The sequence below is a fragment of the Corapipo altera genome, unplaced genomic scaffold (assembly GCF_003945725.1).
Source record: "Corapipo altera isolate COAL_440 unplaced genomic scaffold, ASM394572v1 63, whole genome shotgun sequence".
NCBI classification, from domain to species: domain Eukaryota; kingdom Metazoa; phylum Chordata; class Aves; order Passeriformes; family Pipridae; genus Corapipo; species Corapipo altera.
This window is the reverse complement of record NW_020884928.1, coordinates 975,433-997,800: the sequence shown is the minus strand read 5'-3', so window position 1 is coordinate 997,800 and position 22,368 is coordinate 975,433. Positions and strand designations below refer to the sequence as shown.

At 38.3% G+C, this 22,368-nt stretch overlaps 1 protein-coding gene across 5 annotated transcripts in view; it reads right to left on the bottom strand.

Moving 5' to 3' along the window:
- The window catches only part of ARHGAP21 (Rho GTPase activating protein 21), a 110,337-nt gene that overhangs the window by 71,585 nt on the left and 16,384 nt on the right, over window positions 1–22,368 (bottom strand). Inside the window, exon 1 of one of the 5 annotated variants that reach the window (XM_027658736.1) lies at window positions 8,397–8,519. The exons of the other annotated variants lie outside the window; for them this stretch is intronic. Within the exon in view, the coding sequence (XP_027514537.1) occupies window positions 8,397–8,480 (84 nt within the window). The 5' untranslated portion in view covers window positions 8,481–8,519. Of the gene's footprint in view, window positions 1–8,396; window positions 8,520–22,368 lie in introns of those variants that run through there. 5 annotated transcript variants of the gene reach the window in all.

Here is a 22,368-nt window from a genome sequence, read left to right as displayed (position 1 = left end):
GGTCCTTTTTGGTGGACTAACAGAAGTTAATTCAGGCATGTGCTAGGGAATAATCCTGACAGCAAATCTACCATTTTCTTTTAGGACTGTGAATCCCACCCAGGTAGAATATAAGCCTGGAATATTCTTTTAGTTCAAAACCAAAGCAACTGCCTGCCTGTAGCAGACACTGATGAGGACACCAACGCACACTTTGAAGCGCATCTCAAAACTGAATAATCCAATTCAATAAAATACATAAATCATATCCTCAAACCAAGACCAGGTAGGAAGCAAGGCCTAAGATGGCAATACCTGACTACTCCCAGCATATGAAGTAAGTGGGAAATGTGCGACCTTTCAAAACCAAAGCATCTGTGCCAGCACGGCAGATGGTTGGGAGGCACAGGGAAGGAAACATGAATTTCTGTCAAGCACCACGCAGGCTACAGAGCTGGCTTGGGGGTGGAAGAAGGGCACAGTGATACGTGTTTCTGTGTACTTCTGTACTACTACTGTTGCAGTAAACACAGTCATTCAAAGGAGAAACAGTATTTTCAAGATAAAGTATTTCAGTTCTCAGAAAGATCAAGACATACACAGAAAGCAAACAAAAAAAACCTCTATGTGTGCATCTTATTACACAGCTCAAGTCTGCCTTACTGCACTCTACTGTTCATGAAAGGCTGCCCTGTATAGCACAAGACTTGGTGCTTGTGTCAGTCTCATCACTACTCCACAAGACCTAAAAAGCAAAGCTGAAGCCTATCTACAGCAAGGATGATCTCAATCAAGTTGTTTCCATGCATCTGTTCAACTAAAAACTTTTCGTTTTACCTGGCTCTGGGTTAAAAACAGTGACACCAAGTGGCTCTGCAAACTGAGCCCAGCTAGACATACGTGCTTGAATAAAAGCCGCATGCGGCTTCCCAGGCCAGGTGAGATTCAAGAGTTCTTCTACATCAGAGTAGAGAAAATCCCAACCTACTAAATCTGGCTAGATTTAATTTTTTTGTTTGTTTGTTTTGGGGGTTTTTTTAATACACAGCACAAGCTCTGGTTTTCTCATAGTGTTGTTCTGATAGCTGAACTTGTTGTACTATGTTCTTAACTCCACCGAAACCAAGATCATGTCTGGTGACTACTGCTCCACCACTGCTCAAACAGGACTGCTCCACACTCAGCACCTAATCCCTCAACACGAAGACATAACCTAGCTTCCCAGATCTCCATTTAAACACTAGATACTAGCAAGTTTACCATATTTCAACTCATTAAAGTGATCCTGATCTACCATATCAATGTCTATTTTTATACACATATACATACACACAAAAAAGTATCCTCTGTTTTGTGGGGTGTGCATATATATACACACATATTTGTAGTGATCTGGCCACATCCAAAAACTATACTACTCAACTTGAGATTTTTTTGCAAAGCTAATTAAGTGCATTTCAGTTTAGATAATGTCTTACACTTCCACAGAGTAACAGCCAATTTCAAGCAACAGAACCAAGACAGAGAGTAAAAAGTATGCAGACTTCACAGGAAAGAGATACAAAGTATTTTCACAATATATTTTTGTTTGTAGTTCAAATTTAGTATTTACAATAATAAATATGGAGTTCATAGTATTAAATTTAGTCAGAAAAACATTAAAAACAAAAAGAAATTGAGAGCTTCCTTGTTTTCTTATAGACTCATTAGCAAAAGCCTCCCCTCTTAACAGCTACATCCTTAAACTGGAAAGAAAGGAAACATCTGCAGGGCTGGTAGCACAACAGCAAAATGTCATGTGATCTTAATTTAGCTAAATTGAAACTTTTCCTTCTCTGCATGTTCTGTCGTTGCTTGTTAAGAATAGGAAATGCTTTGTCCTCATCTTACAGTGTAATCTGGAAATATCAGAGAGACAAGACTAAGAAAGCTTACTTCTGCCCCTCAGCATTGAAGAAACTTTGAGGTTACTCCATGCATGATAAAAGAACCTTCTCAGCAGTCTGACAGAAGTGATAAAGAGTGGTTTGCACAGTCACCAGCTGTCAAGAGCTGCCTTACACTGCTTCTTTCAACCTATGGGAATTTATTCACAGACCCAAGAATACCAGCTGTCCCGTGACCCACTCTTGCTTCCTACAAACAGGGAGAGGAGGACCATAAGAAACACTGCCTATGTTCCCAGCTAAGTACACTACTGCAAAAATTGGAATGAGTTTCAGTGAAGTCTGTACTCTTTCTGCTTTCCAGAATAACATGGGTTTTATCAAACACACAACATACCAGACAGCTTCCACTACACTTTCACCAGACTATTACAACAAACCTATTTACATGTGAAATAGCTCTGTAGAAGCCATTAAGAAAACCAAATCGCTGCACAGTGTAAAACCCAACCTGCACAGACCTCATTTCAATAACCACACTTGAAACTAATGTCAGCTCTGAAACCACCTACAGATTTCCTTCAGTTCATACTGTTTCTCTCCATAGAGACTATGTCTTGGATCAAAAAATTAACACTATAAGGGACATAGTTTAAGTTGACCAAACCACCCAGGAGAACAACCACTTTTCCACAGCCTTTTTGTCCTTATGGGAAACCTGTGTTTGGATTAGGCTACTCCAAGATACAGCTACAATGGTGAGTAAGGGATTTACTTACTTTGTGGGCTGAGCCCTGGGACAGTGGTACACCTTACACCTGCTCTCTATGGAATGTATGAGGCCGATTTTCTCTTGCTGAAACTACTGAACTTTTCAACATAAACAGAATACATTCATTCCTGTTTTAAAAACAAGAAAATGAGATCATTTAGAGACTAGACACACCAGTTCATCTGAATAACCACATCATCATATCTGCTAGTAATTCAAACTGTTAAGACTTAAGCTCATTCAATTCTGCAATATTGCAGCTTTACTTAGGATTTTATTTCATGTACATCAGAAAAGTCTCTGACCTGCCCAAAGCCAAACAGAAGCCTTTGGAAGATCAAGGAATTTACCCTCTCAATGTCAAAACCTCAACTGTCAGCCTAAAAACATGGTTATTGCAATTGAGTTGTTATTTCAGAGTTTGACTCTGTTTGCAGAAGGTTTACCTAGACACATGGGGAGAGTTTTAAGAAGAACTATTTGACTGGAGAACAACTATTTGTATAAAGCCAAAAAAAATCACAGGAATATTAACACAGAAAAACGTGACTTAAAACACCACAAAACTTCTATGACAAATGTGTCAAGATTTTTTACCTCCCCACATACACAGCTGCTCTCCTCAAAAACAACCTCTAAATAAATATACAGCTGGAGCTACTCAGTGCTAAAGCTTTCTGATACAGAGACTATTTATTAACTCCTGCAAACTCATCACTTAAATACAATTCCTGCATTTCAAAACATTTGAACATATTATATAACGTGCAAATTAACACTCAAGTTTTAAAAGCCCTAAACTCAGAAGTGAATAAACTTATGTTTTGAACAATTAAATAAAATTAGCATACACAGATGCAAAGCCACATACCCAAACATCCAAACTAAATTATGTCCAACCTCTAAATTTGTAATCTATTGTGCATATACAAGAGAGGAAGAAAAGTAGCTTTTTCAGTAAAGAACTTCTTTTACAAAGATACAATGCACAGGAAAATGCTTAAAAAAGGACTGTGAAGTCATTAATCTGAAAAAAAATCTTAAATCTTTATGCCCAGAGAGGAGCTGTCACTAAGAGGATAGAGAAGAGAAAGTTGTCCGCAGGATTTTCGGTTTAACTGCAAATCCAAAAGCTTCTGAACGTTGACTTATGATGTGATCATACGTGACCTGCATATTTCCTCACAGTTTGCATTGCATATGTCAGTAAGAATGGTTGATATAGATGACTAAATCTACATTTGTATCTCTGTCTGGAGTGGGGAGAAGAAACCTATTTTACCACAAATCTATTTGCTTATTTAAGAACTACTTGTCTTTACATGCCTATTACTATGGCTTAAATTGCTCACTGTTGCCAAGTTACTTCCCTGTACTTCTTGACATTACAAAATGTTTCTCCAGTAATGTGAATTTCCACAATGAGTAAAGTCACCAGCTATTTCATGCAATGATTTTAGTCCTTTTACTCAGTTACAGTGAAAACAGCACATCCCACACTGCTACCAAGACAAGATTTTTATCATATTCCCTCCCTGCCCGAGGCAGCAGATAAACAAAAGAGCACAGTAAGGTAACATAAATACCGAATTTCAAAACCATTATCAGCTGCAAATATCTCAGAAGGAATGCAGCCACCTTTGTTATTTCATCCTGTAAGTGACACATTTGGAAGACTGAAAAGTTTTTTTAATGTTACTGGAGATTCTCGGGAGGAAGGGAAATAGCTGCAGTGCAGCAGCTGCTGCAGCACTGCTGCGTTCTGGGGCTCGAACGAAGGCAATGCAAGAGCCGGGCTCACACTGCAACCTCTCGTTCTCACGTACTGCCTCACGGAAAGCACAGCCCGCAATAATGAACCCCAGACAAAAAGAACACAAATAAGATATCTTGGCTGCTGTGGCACAACATATCAATGTACTTTCATGTACAGCAATACAGCTTTTGACAAGAAGGTTCCTCCAAGCCCAACAACTGCAATGGTCAGGTCCACCCCATGCAGTGAAATTCGACCAGCTACAAGTTTACAGAACTTGCAGAATGCTTACCCCTGGCTAAGAAACCCAAAATTTAAGTATTTGCATGGCTGAGAGAACACTATCATTAATTTTAGAGGCAGCAATAAGATAAAAAATAGAAACCTGATGCAGTTCATCTAAGAACCAATGAGAACAGAAAGTGAGGAGATCTGCTTTGCTCTCCTCAAACTAATAAAAGTCTGCTCAGAGTACAGTGATGACCTGTGCTGGTAAGAAGACAACGTACACTAAACTTGTAGTCTACTGTTCCCTATCTGACACTCAAAAGACAGGTATTTGTGATGAAAGTAGGAAAAAAACCACAAAACCGTTGTATCACCTACTTTATAGTACCTACCAGTACTTCTTCCAACCATCTAATGCAATGGTATTTACTGTTTTAAACCTACTTGCTCTAATATAGCCCACCATGGCTGCAAGGTCAATGGACATACCAAGCATCTGAAGACTTTGCTCACGTGCTGAATGCTGATAAAGGATGTCCTTAGAAGGGCAGAGGGGTAGTTCCTACTGCACCTTACCAAGGATGAGCCTAATTGGTATGTTACTGAGGAAAAAAATATTACTTAGCACCTTAGCACTTCCATATATTCATTGAGGAACCCCTTTTACTTGGATCATGGCTAAATTATGATTCCAAGACTACAACTCCATAAATACTAGATTATCATTTAAAAAAAAAATTGTCTTAACTTTCTAAGGTCGCCTCTCTCTCTTAAAATGTCCTTGTTTACCTTGTTTACCAAGACCAGACTATATATGTAATAGGATTAATCATCTATGATATTATTGCAGCAGTCTGCACATAAAGGTCTCCTACAAGATAAAAACTTTTTAACAACTATTCTCCTTCACCAATTCTATATTTGCAATCATGTTTAAGTTCTGAATTGCCAGTAAGACTCTAACACTTGAATATATCCCATGTCCCACAAGACAACTGTCACAGACAACACAAAAGAGAAGCAAAACACTTCAGTACTTTGCAATAATTCATTTTCAGAAGTATTTTTAAGATAGGTAATGAAGTTCTCCCATGAACAAAAAGTGAAAGATGGAAAACTGCAAGCAATCAAGTTTATTTCTGTACTCTAGATTTTTGCAAAAGGCTTCTGAGTGATTGTCTATGCATCACCACATGATAGCCATCAATCCCATCCAAGGTTTGGACTAAAAACTGTAATTCACTGATGCCAACAGAACTCCACCGATTTATATCATATAATAATTTTATTTTAGAGGTTTCTGTTTTAATATGAAACACTGCATAGCCTTTGAAAACATTCTAATACACATAACAATTTCCTGTATCAGAGTGCAAAGGCCAAGTGTGCTCAGCCATAGTAATTTTCAGGCTGCACTGTGAAAGCACTTCTTGTAAAATATAAATTACCATTCTAGATAGGAGAAAATATCCTTACATATCTCATCCTTGTTTGCTTCCTGTTTAAAAAACCAAGCTTTGGGAAATATATGCTGGGAAGCTGTGGGGGAGGGGGCTGAGGGCAGGAGGGGAGGCAGTGAACAGTAAAAACAAAAGAAATCCTTAGAATGACTCTGTAATGTAATTTGAGAACTTATTAGTGACACATGCAGACAATTAATTAGGTTTGCATTTTCTTCTTGAATCTGTATTTCTGATGACTCTGCAGAAGAAAACTTGTTTTCCTGTAAGGGAGGTCTTCAACTCAGCTCTCAGATGACAAGGAGTAATTTATCCCCCGATGTTTTATTGGGGTCAGAATGAACGGGAATTGTCAAAAACGCTGCCTAACTTGTCCTTTGGTTCGTGGTATCCTTGAACTAGCAGAACTGTGCTTTGAGGTTACACTTGAGGAAGAGCTGTTAGTCTTAGACTTCACAGGTCACCTCTGCTTTCTCACCAGCCGCCTGCTTGGGCACTGCTGGGTGGAGAGCAGCACTGCTGAAGGGAGCAGAGTGCTCCTCTCACAGGCCTGGCAGCTTCCACTTCTGCCACAGCACTTCAGTGCAGTAGGAAGAGAGCAGCTGCAGTGTAATATCCCATAAGTGAACTCCCAGCTTCATTTCAAAGAAAAGTATTGGCAGCAGTTCATTAAAATGTACAGTTTACAGGGACTTGACTTCAGGTAAAATAAACAAAACAACCCCAAACACACACAGCAATTGCAGTCTACTTAATAAAAACTAGCAAGGTCAAACAGTTCAGTAAAATTTATACCTCGAGCATGCAAGTAATTCAAGGTATATTGATCTAAAACTTGGTTTTTCTTTCCAGTTTGGTAGGAAACAGGTTTTAGATTATGTGAACCCTGTTCTGGGTGGGGTGGAGGGTTTTTTTGTTGGTTTGGGGTTTTTTTGGGGGGGAGGGCGGGGGGAGAACAGTGTTTTACTGTTTTTTAAATCTTTCACTTCAATATGCTCAAAAACAATCCTCTTTTCCCTTCCCCCTAGTTATATCACATGAATTTTAAAATGCATTTTAAAACTTCACAGGACTGTCCATGAGCCAAGCCTTTTCTTATTTCTTGTTGATTTTTGTGAAAGTATAGGAAGCAACGGTCACACTGAATTTGACTGTACAGGTGAATTCTTACATGCAAGTAAGCAAACCAGATCAAACAGTATCTGTAAAAATCAACTCTAAGAGAATGCGTCACGTTTCCTCAGTTTGTTGAAATTCAACAGAAGAAACTTTTTACCTGTAATGCTAAGCAGATCACTTGAAAAACCCAGACATTGTGAATCAGTTTTTGCATCACTAACAAAGAAAACTAAAACAAAAGACACAAATAAACAAAGCCCAAAACCAAACCACAACACCATCACATAGCAATGTACTTCTCTGATTATGAAGCTTCAGTACAGACATGACATATAGGGCTAGTAAGTATTTTAAATGGCAGATTATTTCAAAGGACTTCTATGTATGGTGGGAAAAATTTCTGAAACACCTGCCTTTAGTTAGTGTACTGAAACTGCAACTTTATAAGAAGTGCTTACCTCCTCCTTACACCAGAGAAAAATAAAAAAAATTTTCTTCAGTAACTGGTTGAATGTTATATGAGAAATACAAATATTTAGAGTACCTTTAAAGTAATATTACAACTGTATACACTATTTAAAACCCTTTAGTAAGTGAATTCTACTTTAAAACCTTTTCCTTCAAAATCCAGGCAAGTTTCATTTGTTTGTTTTCCCTCCAGTTCTGCAGCAAGTCAGTGAAACAGACCTAAATCTGTCCATATTAAGAACTGAATAGCATCCTGCAGAAATTAATTTAAGCCTGTACGTTAAAAAAAAAGTAACCTCCCCTCACACTTTAATCCTATTCATGATCAAGTATTTTGCAATAGCCAAGATGCTCCATCTTTTTAAAGCAGGAAAACAAGTCAGCTTTATATTTATTAACAGCACAGTTTATCCTGGCATATCTCCCCCTTCCTGTATGTCATATTTATTTTTCTGTGCAATTCATTATGTAAGACCCCTCAAAGCTTATGACTCTAAAGAGAACAAACTAAAGGACTCAAAGTGTTAAAAAAAGCAATTATATAGTCGAACCATGCTTTGTATGCTTAGTAACTCTAGAAAACTCCTTAGTAAATAGCAAGACTTCTAACAGTACATCCTCAGTAAGACTGGGGGTGGGGAGAAGAGATCCACCAGAGCCTTTTTTTTTTCCCACATTATACTAAATTATATAATCATATTGCATGTAAGGATAAGCAAACAACAAACCTGATCACTCCATGCACAATACAGGTTACATATGAAACTCCAGTTGTGATTGATAATGCAGTCCAAAATCCTGAGCTGGGCCATGTCTTGCTATAGCGCAGAGTGCTGCTGTGCTCTGACTCAGCTTTTGTCCCGGTGATCCTCGAGGATATGAGAGCTATGCAGTAATGACATTCAGGAACAAGGACTTTCCTTCCTGTTCAGTCTCCCTTCCCACCCCAGCCATATGTCAACTCAACAAGATAAACTGACAACTGAGTAACATTCTTCAAAATAATACTTCCGAATCTGACAAATTATGCATTCTTGGGAATAAATGAGAAATAAGAACATCCTAAGAAATCACGCTAAAGCAAACACAGAAAGGCACTCTCAAACTGTGCTTGTTCTTTCCCCTACCCCCTTCATTTCTGCTCCTGCTGAAATTGCTCTGAATATCAGCAATTTAGTGTCATAACTGATATCATATGAATCTTAAACTTCCTTAGGCATAGTTGTGATAATGGCTCCTGTGTTTACATGTGATCCAAAAGATTTGGGCTATAGTAAAACAGCACAGTAAGAGCAATTTCTCAATGTTATGAGAAAACTTCAGTTTTCATAAAAAGTATATGGGTTTATCTACTTTGGGTTCTTAAAGAGCAGACTTCTCTTTAAACCTACAGGAGTACTGTTAGCATTGCACAGAAACACTGACTGCCTTCTGTAATGAAGGATGAAAACCATATTGACAGGGCTGCAACACCAGAGGGATCCTGAGAAACTGAAGAAATACTGGAAAAGTTTCTTTCTTCCTTCATGCATTCCTTTTTTGCAATCTCTGAACAACTACCCTATTTCAGCATGCACCTCATTTTCTGTATCAGGACTGTCTACCTTGTACTCCCAAGGTGAGATTCAGAAAGGAAGTGTGTTTCTGCAGAAACATACACATTTTATCTGATCATTACATGAACTATTAGACCCGTCACAGAACCAACTTAGAATAACTGCAGTTTAAATAATACAAGTAGCTAACAACATCTGTGAGACACAAGACACTTTTCTATCTTGGGAAAGGATGGAGGAACAGCTACAGGAACAGGTGGCCAATTCACCCTTTGGTTCAGTAACGGTCCAATGACTGAAACGTATTTCAAATGTGAAAGAAAAATTGTGCTATAAAAGCAGTCTGGAAATACAACAAACTTGTATACAAGGGTCAAACAAATGGTGTGGCCAAAGAACAGCACATAACTTTGAAACAGTTACATGAATAAGGCCCCGTTTGTTTTAACTAAACCAAATAAAAAAATCTTGTCCCAACTTCTCATCCCAAGGGCTCTGGGAACTAAAACTAGAGTCCAAGCCAACCTCTTCCCTTCTTGACAATGTGAATAGTCTGAAAATTTCCAAGACACAGTTGTGTACAAAAAAAAAAAATCTATTCCGGTTCATTTTAAGATATACATGACAGAGATTCTCTATTATCCTTACAACACCTAATCAAGCAAAAGAGAGAATAGTAGTATCAGTGCAACACAGTACAAAATGAATGTGTCCCCAGAAAAAAAAAAAGAAAGAAAGGAAAAAAAAACCACACTAAAAGAAGGAGATTAAAGAGCTTGAGAAATTAGAACAATAAAATTTCCCTCATACAAGTTAGATGGTCTGCACTGAAGCAGCCTGTGCTTACATGACAAGGGGCTAGAAAAAATGTCCTGCTTAGCAACTATTACTAGGTGGAACAGATATACTTCCTCACAACAGACACCATAACTATCCAAGCTTGAGAAATCTTGGAGAGGATGTCTGGGAAGATTTTACAAAGCAGGGGGTTATGCAGAGATGCCAGAGCAGAATGAGGCAGAGAAGTCTCCAGGACAGCAATGCTGGAACGAGGAAGGACCCGGCACCCTGCAGGACTGGCAGCAGGGATGCTGGCAGAACGTGTGGGGCAGCCTACACATGGCTGGAAAAGCAGCCAGCTGCACATTTGTTGTACTGTGGAAAAATGCTGTCATCAACTAAATAAGGCAGAGGGAAGAAGGGAAAGTAAATCTGGAAAATTAAGAGAAGACTGATGTTCTCTACTAAAACCATTATTAACCTGTTACTTTTCAGCATTCATTTTCAAAACTGTTTTAAGGAAATTCTAAACCACTTTCTTTTCCTCCTACAACCTGGGCAGTGTTTATGTACTACTGCAATTTACACAAAAGTGTCTAAATACTGCAGGTAAAAACATAAATATCAACACAGAGCAGTAGGAGAACATTTTTAGAAACAGTCAGTACTGGCCTGACAGCTGCCACCAAAGGTTAGTATCAAAACACTTGTAAATTCCTGTAGGCATAGAATGAGATGAAGACCAAAGTTTTTGCAAGCTTGAGTCTTTACTGAAGTGCCTCAGGGAAAAGGAGGAGCTCAGAAACTGCTGCAAGAGCAGCACCTTCAACAGTAAACTGCACTTATTGCTTAAAATAGACTATCTCAAAATTTTCTTCCAAGGCAGTCTGTGTACTTATAAATTTGATCTGCCACTACTGAACACTGTTCCTGAACAGATCATCAACCAGCTTGACAACCACTCTCTCATTTCCACAAGACAATCTCCTTCCTGGTATGAGGTTAAATCAAATTCCACTAGTTCAGCACTCCTCTGTTCTAACCTTTCTTTACTGTTAACCTGTTTATTGGGAGACCGTTTTTGTTTCTTCTAAGCATGGTTCCTGTGTATAAAACCTCCTTTAAGCAGACCTACAATAAACAGAGGCCTTCTTTTTTTGCCTTCAACACTCAGTTTACTAATGTCTTCCTTCAAAAAGTTTAATGGAGAAACAAAACTAAAATAGTTGGTTTTGTAAACACTTAAAACTTCTAAAAAGATTTGCCCAAAATTTAAAAGCAAGGCCTCCACACTGACTTACCAATTTGAAGGTCAAGAGAGCATTTAAAGATGCACTCATGGCATAACTAGAGAATGACAAGGGACACACATCAATATTAGCAGGCTCCAAAGAACTCAATGTCCAATTGCCCAAAGAGCTCTTTATCATACACTGAGCTTCAACTGAAAAATAGATGTTGATGACACCAGGTTTCAAAGTTCATTATCTACTTCTCTGTAAATACTGCAGTGAGCTTTCTGAAACAGAAAACAGCTCATGCTCACAGAAAGGAAGGGCTTCCTTTTCCTTACAACTCCGGATACTTTTTGTACATGAGCAAATATGTAAGCTGCACACAAGGGTCAACCACATCATCAGCACACACTGAAGTGTGAACCAGAAAGATGCTGTTCAGAACTTGGAACACAGAGTTCTTTGAAAGGGTAAATCCCACACCAAAAAGGTGTAGACTTGTAATGATGATGGTGAAGTTGGAGCGGAAATTAGGGTTTCTTTTAGTAAATGAAATTGAGAAGTACACAAGAACAAAAAGGAAAAGCGTGTCTGAAAACACTAAGTGTTTCCATTGCTCAGCTCACAAAGTCTGACAATGAGAAAAGTTCCTACGAACCAAGTCAACAGCAGGAAGAGGCTGAAATATGATTTCCATTCTGAATTTTTTCCTATCACTGAAATTTTTACAAAAAGCTATGAACATTAAAAAAGGAAGAAACAACAAATACAAAAAATATCTCTCTCCACAGTAAAAAAAAAAAAAAAAAAAAAATTCTAGAGTGTTTCCTTCCTCCTCTATCAACTCTTTCTTAAGATGCAATACAGTTCATAGAACTAAAACCACAAGAGATCTCCTTAGGGGAAAAAATGCAGGGTACAACAGCTGGCACAGTACCATTTCAGGTTGTTTAACACATTCATACCAGACTGCTACAACTCTACTAGAAGTAAAAGTACAAAAAAATCTAAGCAAGTACACAAGACTTACCACTTTTCCATCATAAACCAAGGGCAAAACAACTGTCATTTTTCTTCTGCATGACTGCAACTTCTATTTTTAACCAACGTATAAGCTCATTAGATGAATCAATGCATCTGTTGATTCATTTTGTAAATGCACCACTCCATCACCCCACATATGATCTAAATCATATACAGACAGTTGTTCTAGTTGTGTTTTAAACATTCATGCAGTGAGGTGCTCATCAGTTTTGCCGCCTTATTCTCAAAAAATTCTTTTGCATCCACTCTCAAGATGCCTTCACTGTCATTCCGGTTGCTTCCAAGGAGGACATGGGATAGCAATATTGACCTGTCAAAAGTCAGTGTGAGTAATGAGAAAGAAAAGCGCTTTTCTCCTGAGTTACCAGCTCAGTTCACCAGTTAAGCTCAAGTACTGCCCACTTCCTTGGATTTTAGCCATAGTCATTTTCAGTGGACTAGTCTGGCATTTCCTTTCTCCGACCAACGTTCATTTACGATATGATACAATGTGCATTTTCTCTTCTTCTTTATCTGACATCCAATCATAAAGATTTCTTCATTTCAGAAAAGATCAGGTATTCAAACAAGAATTGACTTCTACTAACCAGCTACAAGAAAGTATCATTCGTATGTTATCCCACAAAAATGAATATACTGGATATAAAACAGGATCTTAGTCCCCAAACAGAATTCTAGAAAGGCAACTGACAGCCCTCAGAAACTAGAAGTAGTTACAAATTGGAAACTTCTGCCACTGTTCTATTTAAGAAATGCACAGCCAAGTTTAGTGGGGACTGAATAAGAAATACAAGCCATATCTACCCTTATGCAAAGTGTACTTCTGTGATACCATTAAGCATAACATCTACAGTGTTAATAAGATCAAACTCATGAGAACATGGACATTTACTCAAGCTATCATCACTACAAGCTCAGTGTCTCACAAGGGGGGATCACTTGCTTTCCACTTGCAAGTTCCTGGATGACAAAAACTACTGCTCCTGTGGAAATTTCTCTTTGTCTAAGGCAGTGTCTATACAACTGTATCACTTTGTTTCAGTGTTCATTTGTTCTCACTATCCTTAGTTTTGTATGTCAGTGGAGGATGAAAAAATCAAGTTCAAGAACGAAATAAAAACAAGTATATTTGTTAAGTGCAGTTTTAATCACATTACTACTATTCACTTGGTTATTTTACATCATCACAGCTCAAACAAAAAATGCAACACAACTTACTTTGAACTTTCTCTACATGGTAATTATTTTCATGTCCAAACAAATAATGAAAAAAAAATACAGACATGCTTATTACTACCATAATGTAATATGGTAGTAATACCCACCATACCACCCATCACCTCTGAATTTGTCCTCGTGAAAACAGCAACTATAAGCTACATTACTACTTATTTCTAGATTACATGTGAATCTCCAGAAGACACACTGCACACAGTGGTAATGATGCAGCCATGATCAGGTTAGAAAGCAGGGAAGTTTTCTTTTTTTCCCCCCAAGGAACAATGGTAAAAGCATCTAAATTAAATCACATCAAATGTAATGCCTTTGGTTTCAACAGCAGACACATTTTCTTTTACAGAAGGCTTTCTATTTACAGTATTAGTGATCCTGTCTGAGCACACATGACTCCACAACTGGCCTGAGCCCTACCACAGGGATAATTCTAATAGGGACTTCCTGTTGTCTTCCTAGTCTTCACTGCAGTGCAGTGCCATGTGATCAGCTCTGCTATTTTCTGATCCCAGCCCAAAGCCACAACTAAGTTGCTTGTCTGCCCAAGACCGGGCTTCAGAATACTAATTTTTACTGTGATAAAATAGAATCCTTACATATATTAATGTGTATAGAAACACACAGGAAAATATAGCGCTAGCTCTGGTGATTATAGAGAAAATCCTTTCAGTGTACTGAGATGTCTTGCAGCAAACTCCTTCAGGGCTACGCTCCAGCTGGCAAGGTCCGTGCACACTGAACACCCTCCTCAGCCACTTCACCTCCACACCATCAGAGACCTCCAAGTACTCTTCACAGGAGCCTTTCCAAATGCCCTTCTCCTGCTTCCACCTGTGGTCTCATAAATTTAAAGCTTGAGTAGAACTCACACATTGTTAGTGTTATGCAAATCCTACAGAGAAATGCCACTTAGGAGCATTATTTACACTGAATTACTCAGTGCAGTCTGAAGCCTAACTCTTGTTTAATATTACAGCAGCACCCTACTTGCAAGCAAATTTTGAAAACATCGTATTTAAGAATTATTACTCTCTATAGATAAGGACCCTTTTTATATATTCCCTAAGGAAACACCTCTGACTGGAAGCCTACAGCTGTTAGCACATTTCTTCCTGTGGGTGCACGGACAGGGAACGTAAAGTCCAAGACATTAGATTCCTAACAAGCAACATTCACATCTGCACTTCTTCTATTCTTCTGAAGAGGGATAAAGTGTAAATATAGTAGCTAACATATGCTACCAAATAAAGCTACTACGGGTTAGGTTTTCAAATCTGTCAGGCAATTTGTTATACTGATTACAGGCAACATAATGCAGTACAGAGAACTCCTGTCACACTCAAACTACAGAACCCAGCAGAGAAACAAGATTCACCACTTGTCACTCTTCAGTGAAGAAGAGTTAAATAAAAACAGCTTGTTAACTAATACAGCTTGCTGACTTATGACTAGGTTTCTCTTCTGACTGTCCCCAAACTTTAGTAAGTTGCACAGTGCCACAGGCTTGTCTAGAACTTTGATGAAGCTTTCATTTCTTGGAATGAAGATGAGGTACCGCAAACAAACTACTACAAAATCAAACACCCCTGTTCCCCGTATATCCAGCCCACAAATAAAATTTTAGTAACCTTGCTTCCATATGCTGTGTTTTCAGAGGCTTAAACTCAAATCTTTACTTTTTTAAAAAAACAAACCTCAAAGATTAAGCTCTACATATCTAGTAAACTCTCCAGGCAATCTAGGTAACTGGAAAAAATTCAAAAATTCAAATTTTTCATCAGTTTTTCCCTGTTTTTTTCTATGTAGACCAAGCCCAATTTTGCAGGAACAGTGTTATCGGATCAGTCATGTGACAATATGAAACCAAATAATCACTTTCAGTATTTTTTCGTTGTATAAAATAAATATGTGGACTTGATTAAGGTCTTCCCCACCATTGTGCAAGTTTCCATCTCTTCTCTAAAGCCTTCATTCATCCAAAGGTGGACTGACTTGGAAGAAAATACACTTTAAAAGAAGTTAACATATTTTCCAGGGAGCTTTGGAATTCTAAGAAGGCTTAAGGTTTATTTTAGAAACAAATTAAACATATCGAGTTGCTACATGAGTAGTAGAACTGACTTCGGTCTCATACATCTTGTATCTCCCTGTCATCTTCTTTCATTCTGTCAGATCCCCTATAAAGGAAAGAATGTTTTTTTGGCAGTCATGCATGTGCTGACTGGCCACAAGAGCTTCCCCATCTCACCTTCAGTGTGAAGCATTAACCTGGGTTTCTCTTCCATCTAGCTACTGAGTTGCTCTAAATCTCCAGGCACTTCATTATCTCTTAGACCTTTCCCTGCCTTGGAATTTGACCAAAACTGGCCAAGGACCTCAAGAGCAATTGCAGAGGAACTAACAGATGGGCAGACTGATGGCACGCACAGAAGAAATCAGATTCAAGAATTTTTACTTCTTCACTCCGTTACATCATTTGCTTCTGACTCTCTTTTGTCTGAAGAACACGAGCCTTTCATTCTCACCCGTACTGCCTTCCACTCCTTCAGCACACAGTTATCATTGCACAAGCTACATTTCATAGCTTGCCTTTTTTTTTTCTTTTCTTTTTTGGACAATAACCCGGTTCTCTACTCCATCCATATTTCATCCACATTCCTATAGTATTATCATTCTTGAACTGTCCTACAGAAATGCAGGTATTGTCATCTTCTCATCAAAAGTAAAAAAAGAAACTTGCAGAACTATAGGTTTTTAATACATTCCAATCCTATAATGCTTATATACATTCTTCAGGAAAAAAACATCGTAACTGAAAATCATGAAGTCAGTCACATTCTTGTCAAAAAGTTATATGAGTACAGGTGGAACAATAAACTTTTTTTTCCTGACCAACATTCATTTTCCAATAGATTAAATTCTACTTTCCCCATTTTCTATATGTCTGTAAGAGTTGAAGAATGCATATTTTTCTAGAGAGCAAAAGCTCAACTTCACAAAACACAGGCATAAGTGATGATGCACTTCTCTTTATAAGGCACAGCTCCCAGAGTGGCATTTACAACATGGGAAGCTCAGGTTCATATCTCAGCAATGGACAGATCTGAGCGTCTAAAAAGCAAATTCAAAACAGTGAGGTACAGACCAGACAGATGCTAAAACCAGCAATACAATAAGCTGAAAAAAGAAGTACATCCAAAATCCCACTTATTTCTACAGTTCAGACACTGAACATATTTTTAGACGGAATGTAAAAGGCACTATGTAAAATTAGTGTAATGCATGTCTAAATGATCAAAGGCACTGACGCCAGGTGTCGGAATTTGACTGTATGTAACAGGCAATTACTTGTGGCATGAAAGAGATTTGACATGATACTTAAAAATTCTTTCATACAATGGAATTTAAAATATTTTTATTTCTTAACCACAGGATAAAAGGAACTTTTATGACAAAAATAAACAGTATGCAAAATACTACTGTAGCACTGGCAAAGACCTTTTTCCTCAACTAAAAGCACTGCCCAATTACATTTACAGAGGAAGTCAATGGCTTCACCCTCTGGCCTCAACATTTCAATTACACTGTGAAGCCAGGGTAATTTTTAGTGCTTACCACTAAAGGGAAATACACTGATTGCAAAAAACCACAGACTCAACACATGTAGCTCCACAGGGATGTTATCTAAGTAGATCTTGTTGCTTCATGTGTCACTTAGAATTATACTCTTAAACCTCACGATACTGGTGGCACAATTCATCATTCCAGAGCTCTTAAAAAAATAGCATCAGTCCACCTGAAAGGCAAGACAAACAGAATGTTTGCTTCCCTAAATGGATGAAGTATCTTAAAAAACAAAAGTTTGCTTCTGTTCACATTCATCAGCATTAAAAAACCCTAACTAAGAACAAGTAAGTTTCACTTTCCACACGATCTCTCAAGTCTACCTGATATTTCCAGAAGTGATGGGCTTAGCCACTTTAACAGCTTGTTGCCTGTCCCTTCAGTGAACCACTTCAGTCAGTGAACTGCTAATAACACCACCAGAAATGCAGGCCTCAGAGAAAATGGGAAAAAAAACCTTCCTATACACTAGAGGAAACTGGTTTCTGAGCAGTTGTGATCTTTGCTCAATTCATAACAGAAAATGAATTAAAAAAATCTCATCTGAAACTAATTCTAGAAGCAGGGATTTCCTCTGTTTTAGTCAGTAGGGAGTGGAGACTTATTCCCTTAACTTCTAACTCAATCTAATAATTTTTATATCAACTTTCTATATACAAGAAAATTGTGGTAAATCTCACATTGTTTTATCTTAAAAATATTTTGGGGTGCTTACTTGTTATGAGAGGGTATAAGCAGAGCCACAGCAAAACTCTGGCCAACAGGGTTCCACCCCACCAATTCGAGAGCTATTCTCAAGCCTGTTTCCAACCTTGAACACAAATAGTCATGTAGCTTTAATGTTATTCGGAAATCAGTCACAGCATTCACTGAAGTGATTTCACTAATAAATTAAGGACAAGCAGGGTAGCTGTGGTACAATGGCCTGTATCATAACTCCACCATCACCATCAAGATTTATCACTCTTAGAAGCACACTGATCTCAGATCCATCTTTCCTCCTCCTTATTCCCAAGATCTTGACAGGAAAGAATGATTTACACTAACAACATAAAGCACAATAAGGAAAAAATACAAAGGGATTCCAGGAACTTATTTTAAATTACAATTTCTGGAATTCCCCAACATAAGGATAAGCTAAGAAAGAAAACTCTAAAAGTAGACTTGTACCTTCACTTTACTTGAGCACTGAACCTGAAAAAAGATAGTTAATACAGGAGCCACGTAGACAAAATAGCTCCTAAGAAAGTCCACCTGATGATTATTTTCTTTACCAAAATTTTAGCCTCTAAAGTTAGGCAATAAAGAGGAACTGTAAATTTGACCTAATCATCACCCTAGTCAATACTCATGCTGGCTGATGAAAAACCATCTCCTCTTCAGTCATCACACTGAAGTGCTCGAGAGAGAGTTAAGATCAAGATCCGTCATATTATTTTTTTTTCTTATCCCTGAAACACCTCTATCTCTAAAATAGACTAATCCAAAATAGCACAATTTTGCTAAGCTTTACATTATACTGAAAATGTAATCTTCATGAAGTACTACTTAGGTGGGACTCAGGAGAAAAAAAAAAATACAACCCACACCTGTGAGAGCAACAGAGAAGTCAGTGTTTTCCAGTGAATCTAATTGCATTTTCTCCATTTTTTAGAAGTCTATAGGCACAGATAGGTGTCCTTTTCTTGGTATAAACAGATTAAGAAATACCTCATTTTTATTAGAAAGGACGTGCCAGTAAGATTTTTTTATAATATAACAGACCAGAAGGTTATTTAGAGAAAGTACAACACAAAGTTCTAATCACTGTCACTGGAGACTACTGATGAAAATGCTGTTAAAGTCTTTGTCCAGTGAAGTCCTGAAAGTTTCCAAAGAGGAAGGTTGCAGGACCTTACACAACCTGTTCCAACATTTAACCAGCCTCAACAATAATTTTTTTTCCTTGTATTCAGCTGGAGTTTCCCTTATGCAACTGTTCTCTCTTGTCCCCTGCTGAAGACCCCATCCAGCTGCCTCTCAGCCTTCCGTGCTTCAGGCTGAGCACAGCTGGTGCCAGGGGCCTCCTCTCCAGGCAGACACTTCAGTCCCTGAACGCCTTCCTTCTCTCCAGTTTGTCATGTCCTGCAGGGAGGGTCAAAAACTGAGCATGGTCTTCTGGGAAGAATCTCAACAGCACCAAACAGATGGGGAACAACACCAACACATTCTGTGGATTAAATGAGTGCAAATGTTGTGAACAGTTAACATGACCAGCCAGAAAAGTTACACAGGCATAGCAACAACGAACAATTACACCACCAGCACTACTTATAGGAGTAATAGGTAATAATTTTTTTCCCCCTCACTGAATTGTTTGAACTAGGACCTCCAGAGCTGTAAAACCAGCACGTAATTCCATGGCCTTTCTCAAGTAGTCTACTCATTAAAAAAGAAGTCTTTGCCACACACTAAATAATGGAAAGAAACCCCAACAGAGGAAGTAACAATTCAATAGGAAGATGGCAGAATGAGTAGGATGAGAGAGGGCATTAAGTGGTCCTCATTTTTAAGTTGCATGGCACAAGTGATTGAAAACATAAAAAGGCATCCAAATACTTAATGGAACGTGAATAATCAAATCTATAATATTTGTCACACATTAAAAACATTCCCTCTATATTGCATACAAAGCACAAAGTGCATTCCCTTTCTTAAAAACCCGGATGGAGTTAAGGGTCAAAGACTTTTTATTATTTTATTTTTTTAACTGAAAAGTTCAGGGCTACAATGCAAAACAAATGAAAATGGTAAAAAAAATTGCAACCTAGAGACTCCTAGTAAATATGAAATAAATGCACTAGCACTTAAAATCTCAGAGAAACTTTTAAAAATTAAAGACTGAATCAAACAAGCCAGAAATCCAGGTGCACACACCCAGGAAACAGTACACATACCCACATGAACTCGCATACTCCAACAGACTGAAAAGCTGTTCGCTCATCAAAACAATTTCTGTGTGTGAAGGGACACACCACACAAAATGCTGTCGTAAAGTTCCAGACAGTCATGAGAGCTACATTCAAAGCCTGAAATTAATGTGCCAGTGAAACTTAATGGAATCCCAGTTTCAAGGAAAACATACCATTTTAACAAGTAAGTCCTAAATCAATCATAAGGTATCAAATAACAGACTTCTGTCAGTGCTCAGGGGAGTACTAATATTACAGCCAAAAAAAAAAAAATCAAAACAAGTTACTGAAAACTACAACATTCAAAAAGAAATTAAAGAAAAACAAGTATGGCTGAATGCATGGAATATAGGTAAAAAATAACACACTAGCAGAAACCAAGAAAAAAGCAGGAGATTTATTAGTGGAAAACTACAAGCTGACTATATAATGAAGAGAAAGTCACAAACTAAATTCAGAGTTGCTTATATTTCAGCAGAAAGCCTGTCACCACAACCTCCTTTCAGCCAGCAGCAGGTCTCAATCCTTAACAAAAAATTCACCTAGTGTCATTCTAAGTTCACAATACATCTTAGGAATGTCTTTACCAGCCTTGTCCCAAGTGTGAGTACACACACTGTGACCCATCAATCACAAACTACTACACACATGCCAAGCTCTTTATTACGTGACAGTAATAAGACGGTGCAAAACTATTTGGTACTGGAGAAGTGGCTCTCTTCTAGAAACTTTTGCTATCATTTCTTCCAACATCTGCAAAAGGCAAATGTATTTCCAAACCTCTTTCAAGTGAGAAGCTTTTAAAAAATCACCATATAGCAACTTCAGATCAAATGGCAGAAGTTCCATGACCTTTGTGTGTTTGCACAAAATATCGTGTGCCAAACATCGTTATTTAACAGTCCTTTACCAAACCTCTTCACTGGTTTTCTTAATAAATTTATATCCTGGCTTTCAAATTATATTGCATAATGAAACAGATTATTCGCTAACGAAACTTCCTTTTCTCTGTATTTAGTTCCCCTGTACAAGTTCCTGGCCAACAGCCTGTAAGGGCAGCTCCTATTTTATCTTATACAAGACCAATTCAGAAGGTATTCAGAAAAAATGTAAGTAATAAAATAAATACTATTTTTAATAATTTTATTAACATCACAGCAGATCACAAGCAATCCAGCAGGTTTCCAGAATGTGCTAACAGTTACTTTCTGACACAGGTGACTGAGGATCCAAAAAGGAAGAGGCAATCTGCTCCACCTCATATTTACAGACAAGGAAGAATTCTTGGGAGTGTGAAGTTCAGGGACCACCTTGGCTACAGTGACTGTGAAAAGTGAGGTTCAGGATCCTGAGAGCAGAAAGCAAAGCCACATAACAGCATCACAGCCCTGGAGTTCTGAAGAACAGAACTGTTCAGGGATCAGCTTGGAAGAATTCCACAGGAGACAGTGTGGAGAGAAGAGGGGTCCAGGAGAGCTGGTTGATTTTCATCGATCTCCTTCTACAACCTCAAAAATGGTCCTTACCAGTGTCCAGAGAATCAAGCAAAGGTGGCAGGAGGTCTGTATGGATGAACATGAGGCTTCTGACTGAACTCATATGTAAAAAGGAAGCATACAAGATCACAAGCATGATCCAGGTGACCCAGGAGAAACAGAGACCCTGTCTGAGCATGTGGTGATAGGGTTTAGAAAAGCCAAAGCCCACCTGGATTTCAATCACGTATGGGACATGAAGGGCAACAAGAAAGGTTTCCAAACACACAAAGGACAAGAAGGTGGATTTATCAAGATGAAAACATGCTTAATCAACCTGATGGTCATTTGTAAGGAGTTGACTGGCTTGGTGGATGAGAGAAGAGCAGCAGGTCTTTTTTATCCTGATATCAGAAGGGTTTTTGACACTGTCACCCATAATGTTCCTACAGACAAAGTGATGAAGTACAGGCTAAATAAATGGACAGTGAACTCAACTGGAAAGTGGCTGAATTGCCAGGCTGAAAGGCTTATGAACAACAGCACGAAGTCCAGCTGGAGGCCAAATATGAAACTACAGGAGGCACTGCACACAAACTGAAATAAAGGAAAACCCACTCAAACACTAAAAAACCCCCAACTTTTACTATAAGCACAATCATAACACTGAAACAGGTTGCCAAAGAAGCTGTTGAGTCTCCATCATTGTAGTCAAAACCAGCCTGGACGCCATCCTGGGTCACCTGCTCCAGTTTACTGAACTACATGATCTTCAGAAGTGCCTTCCAACCTCAATGATTCA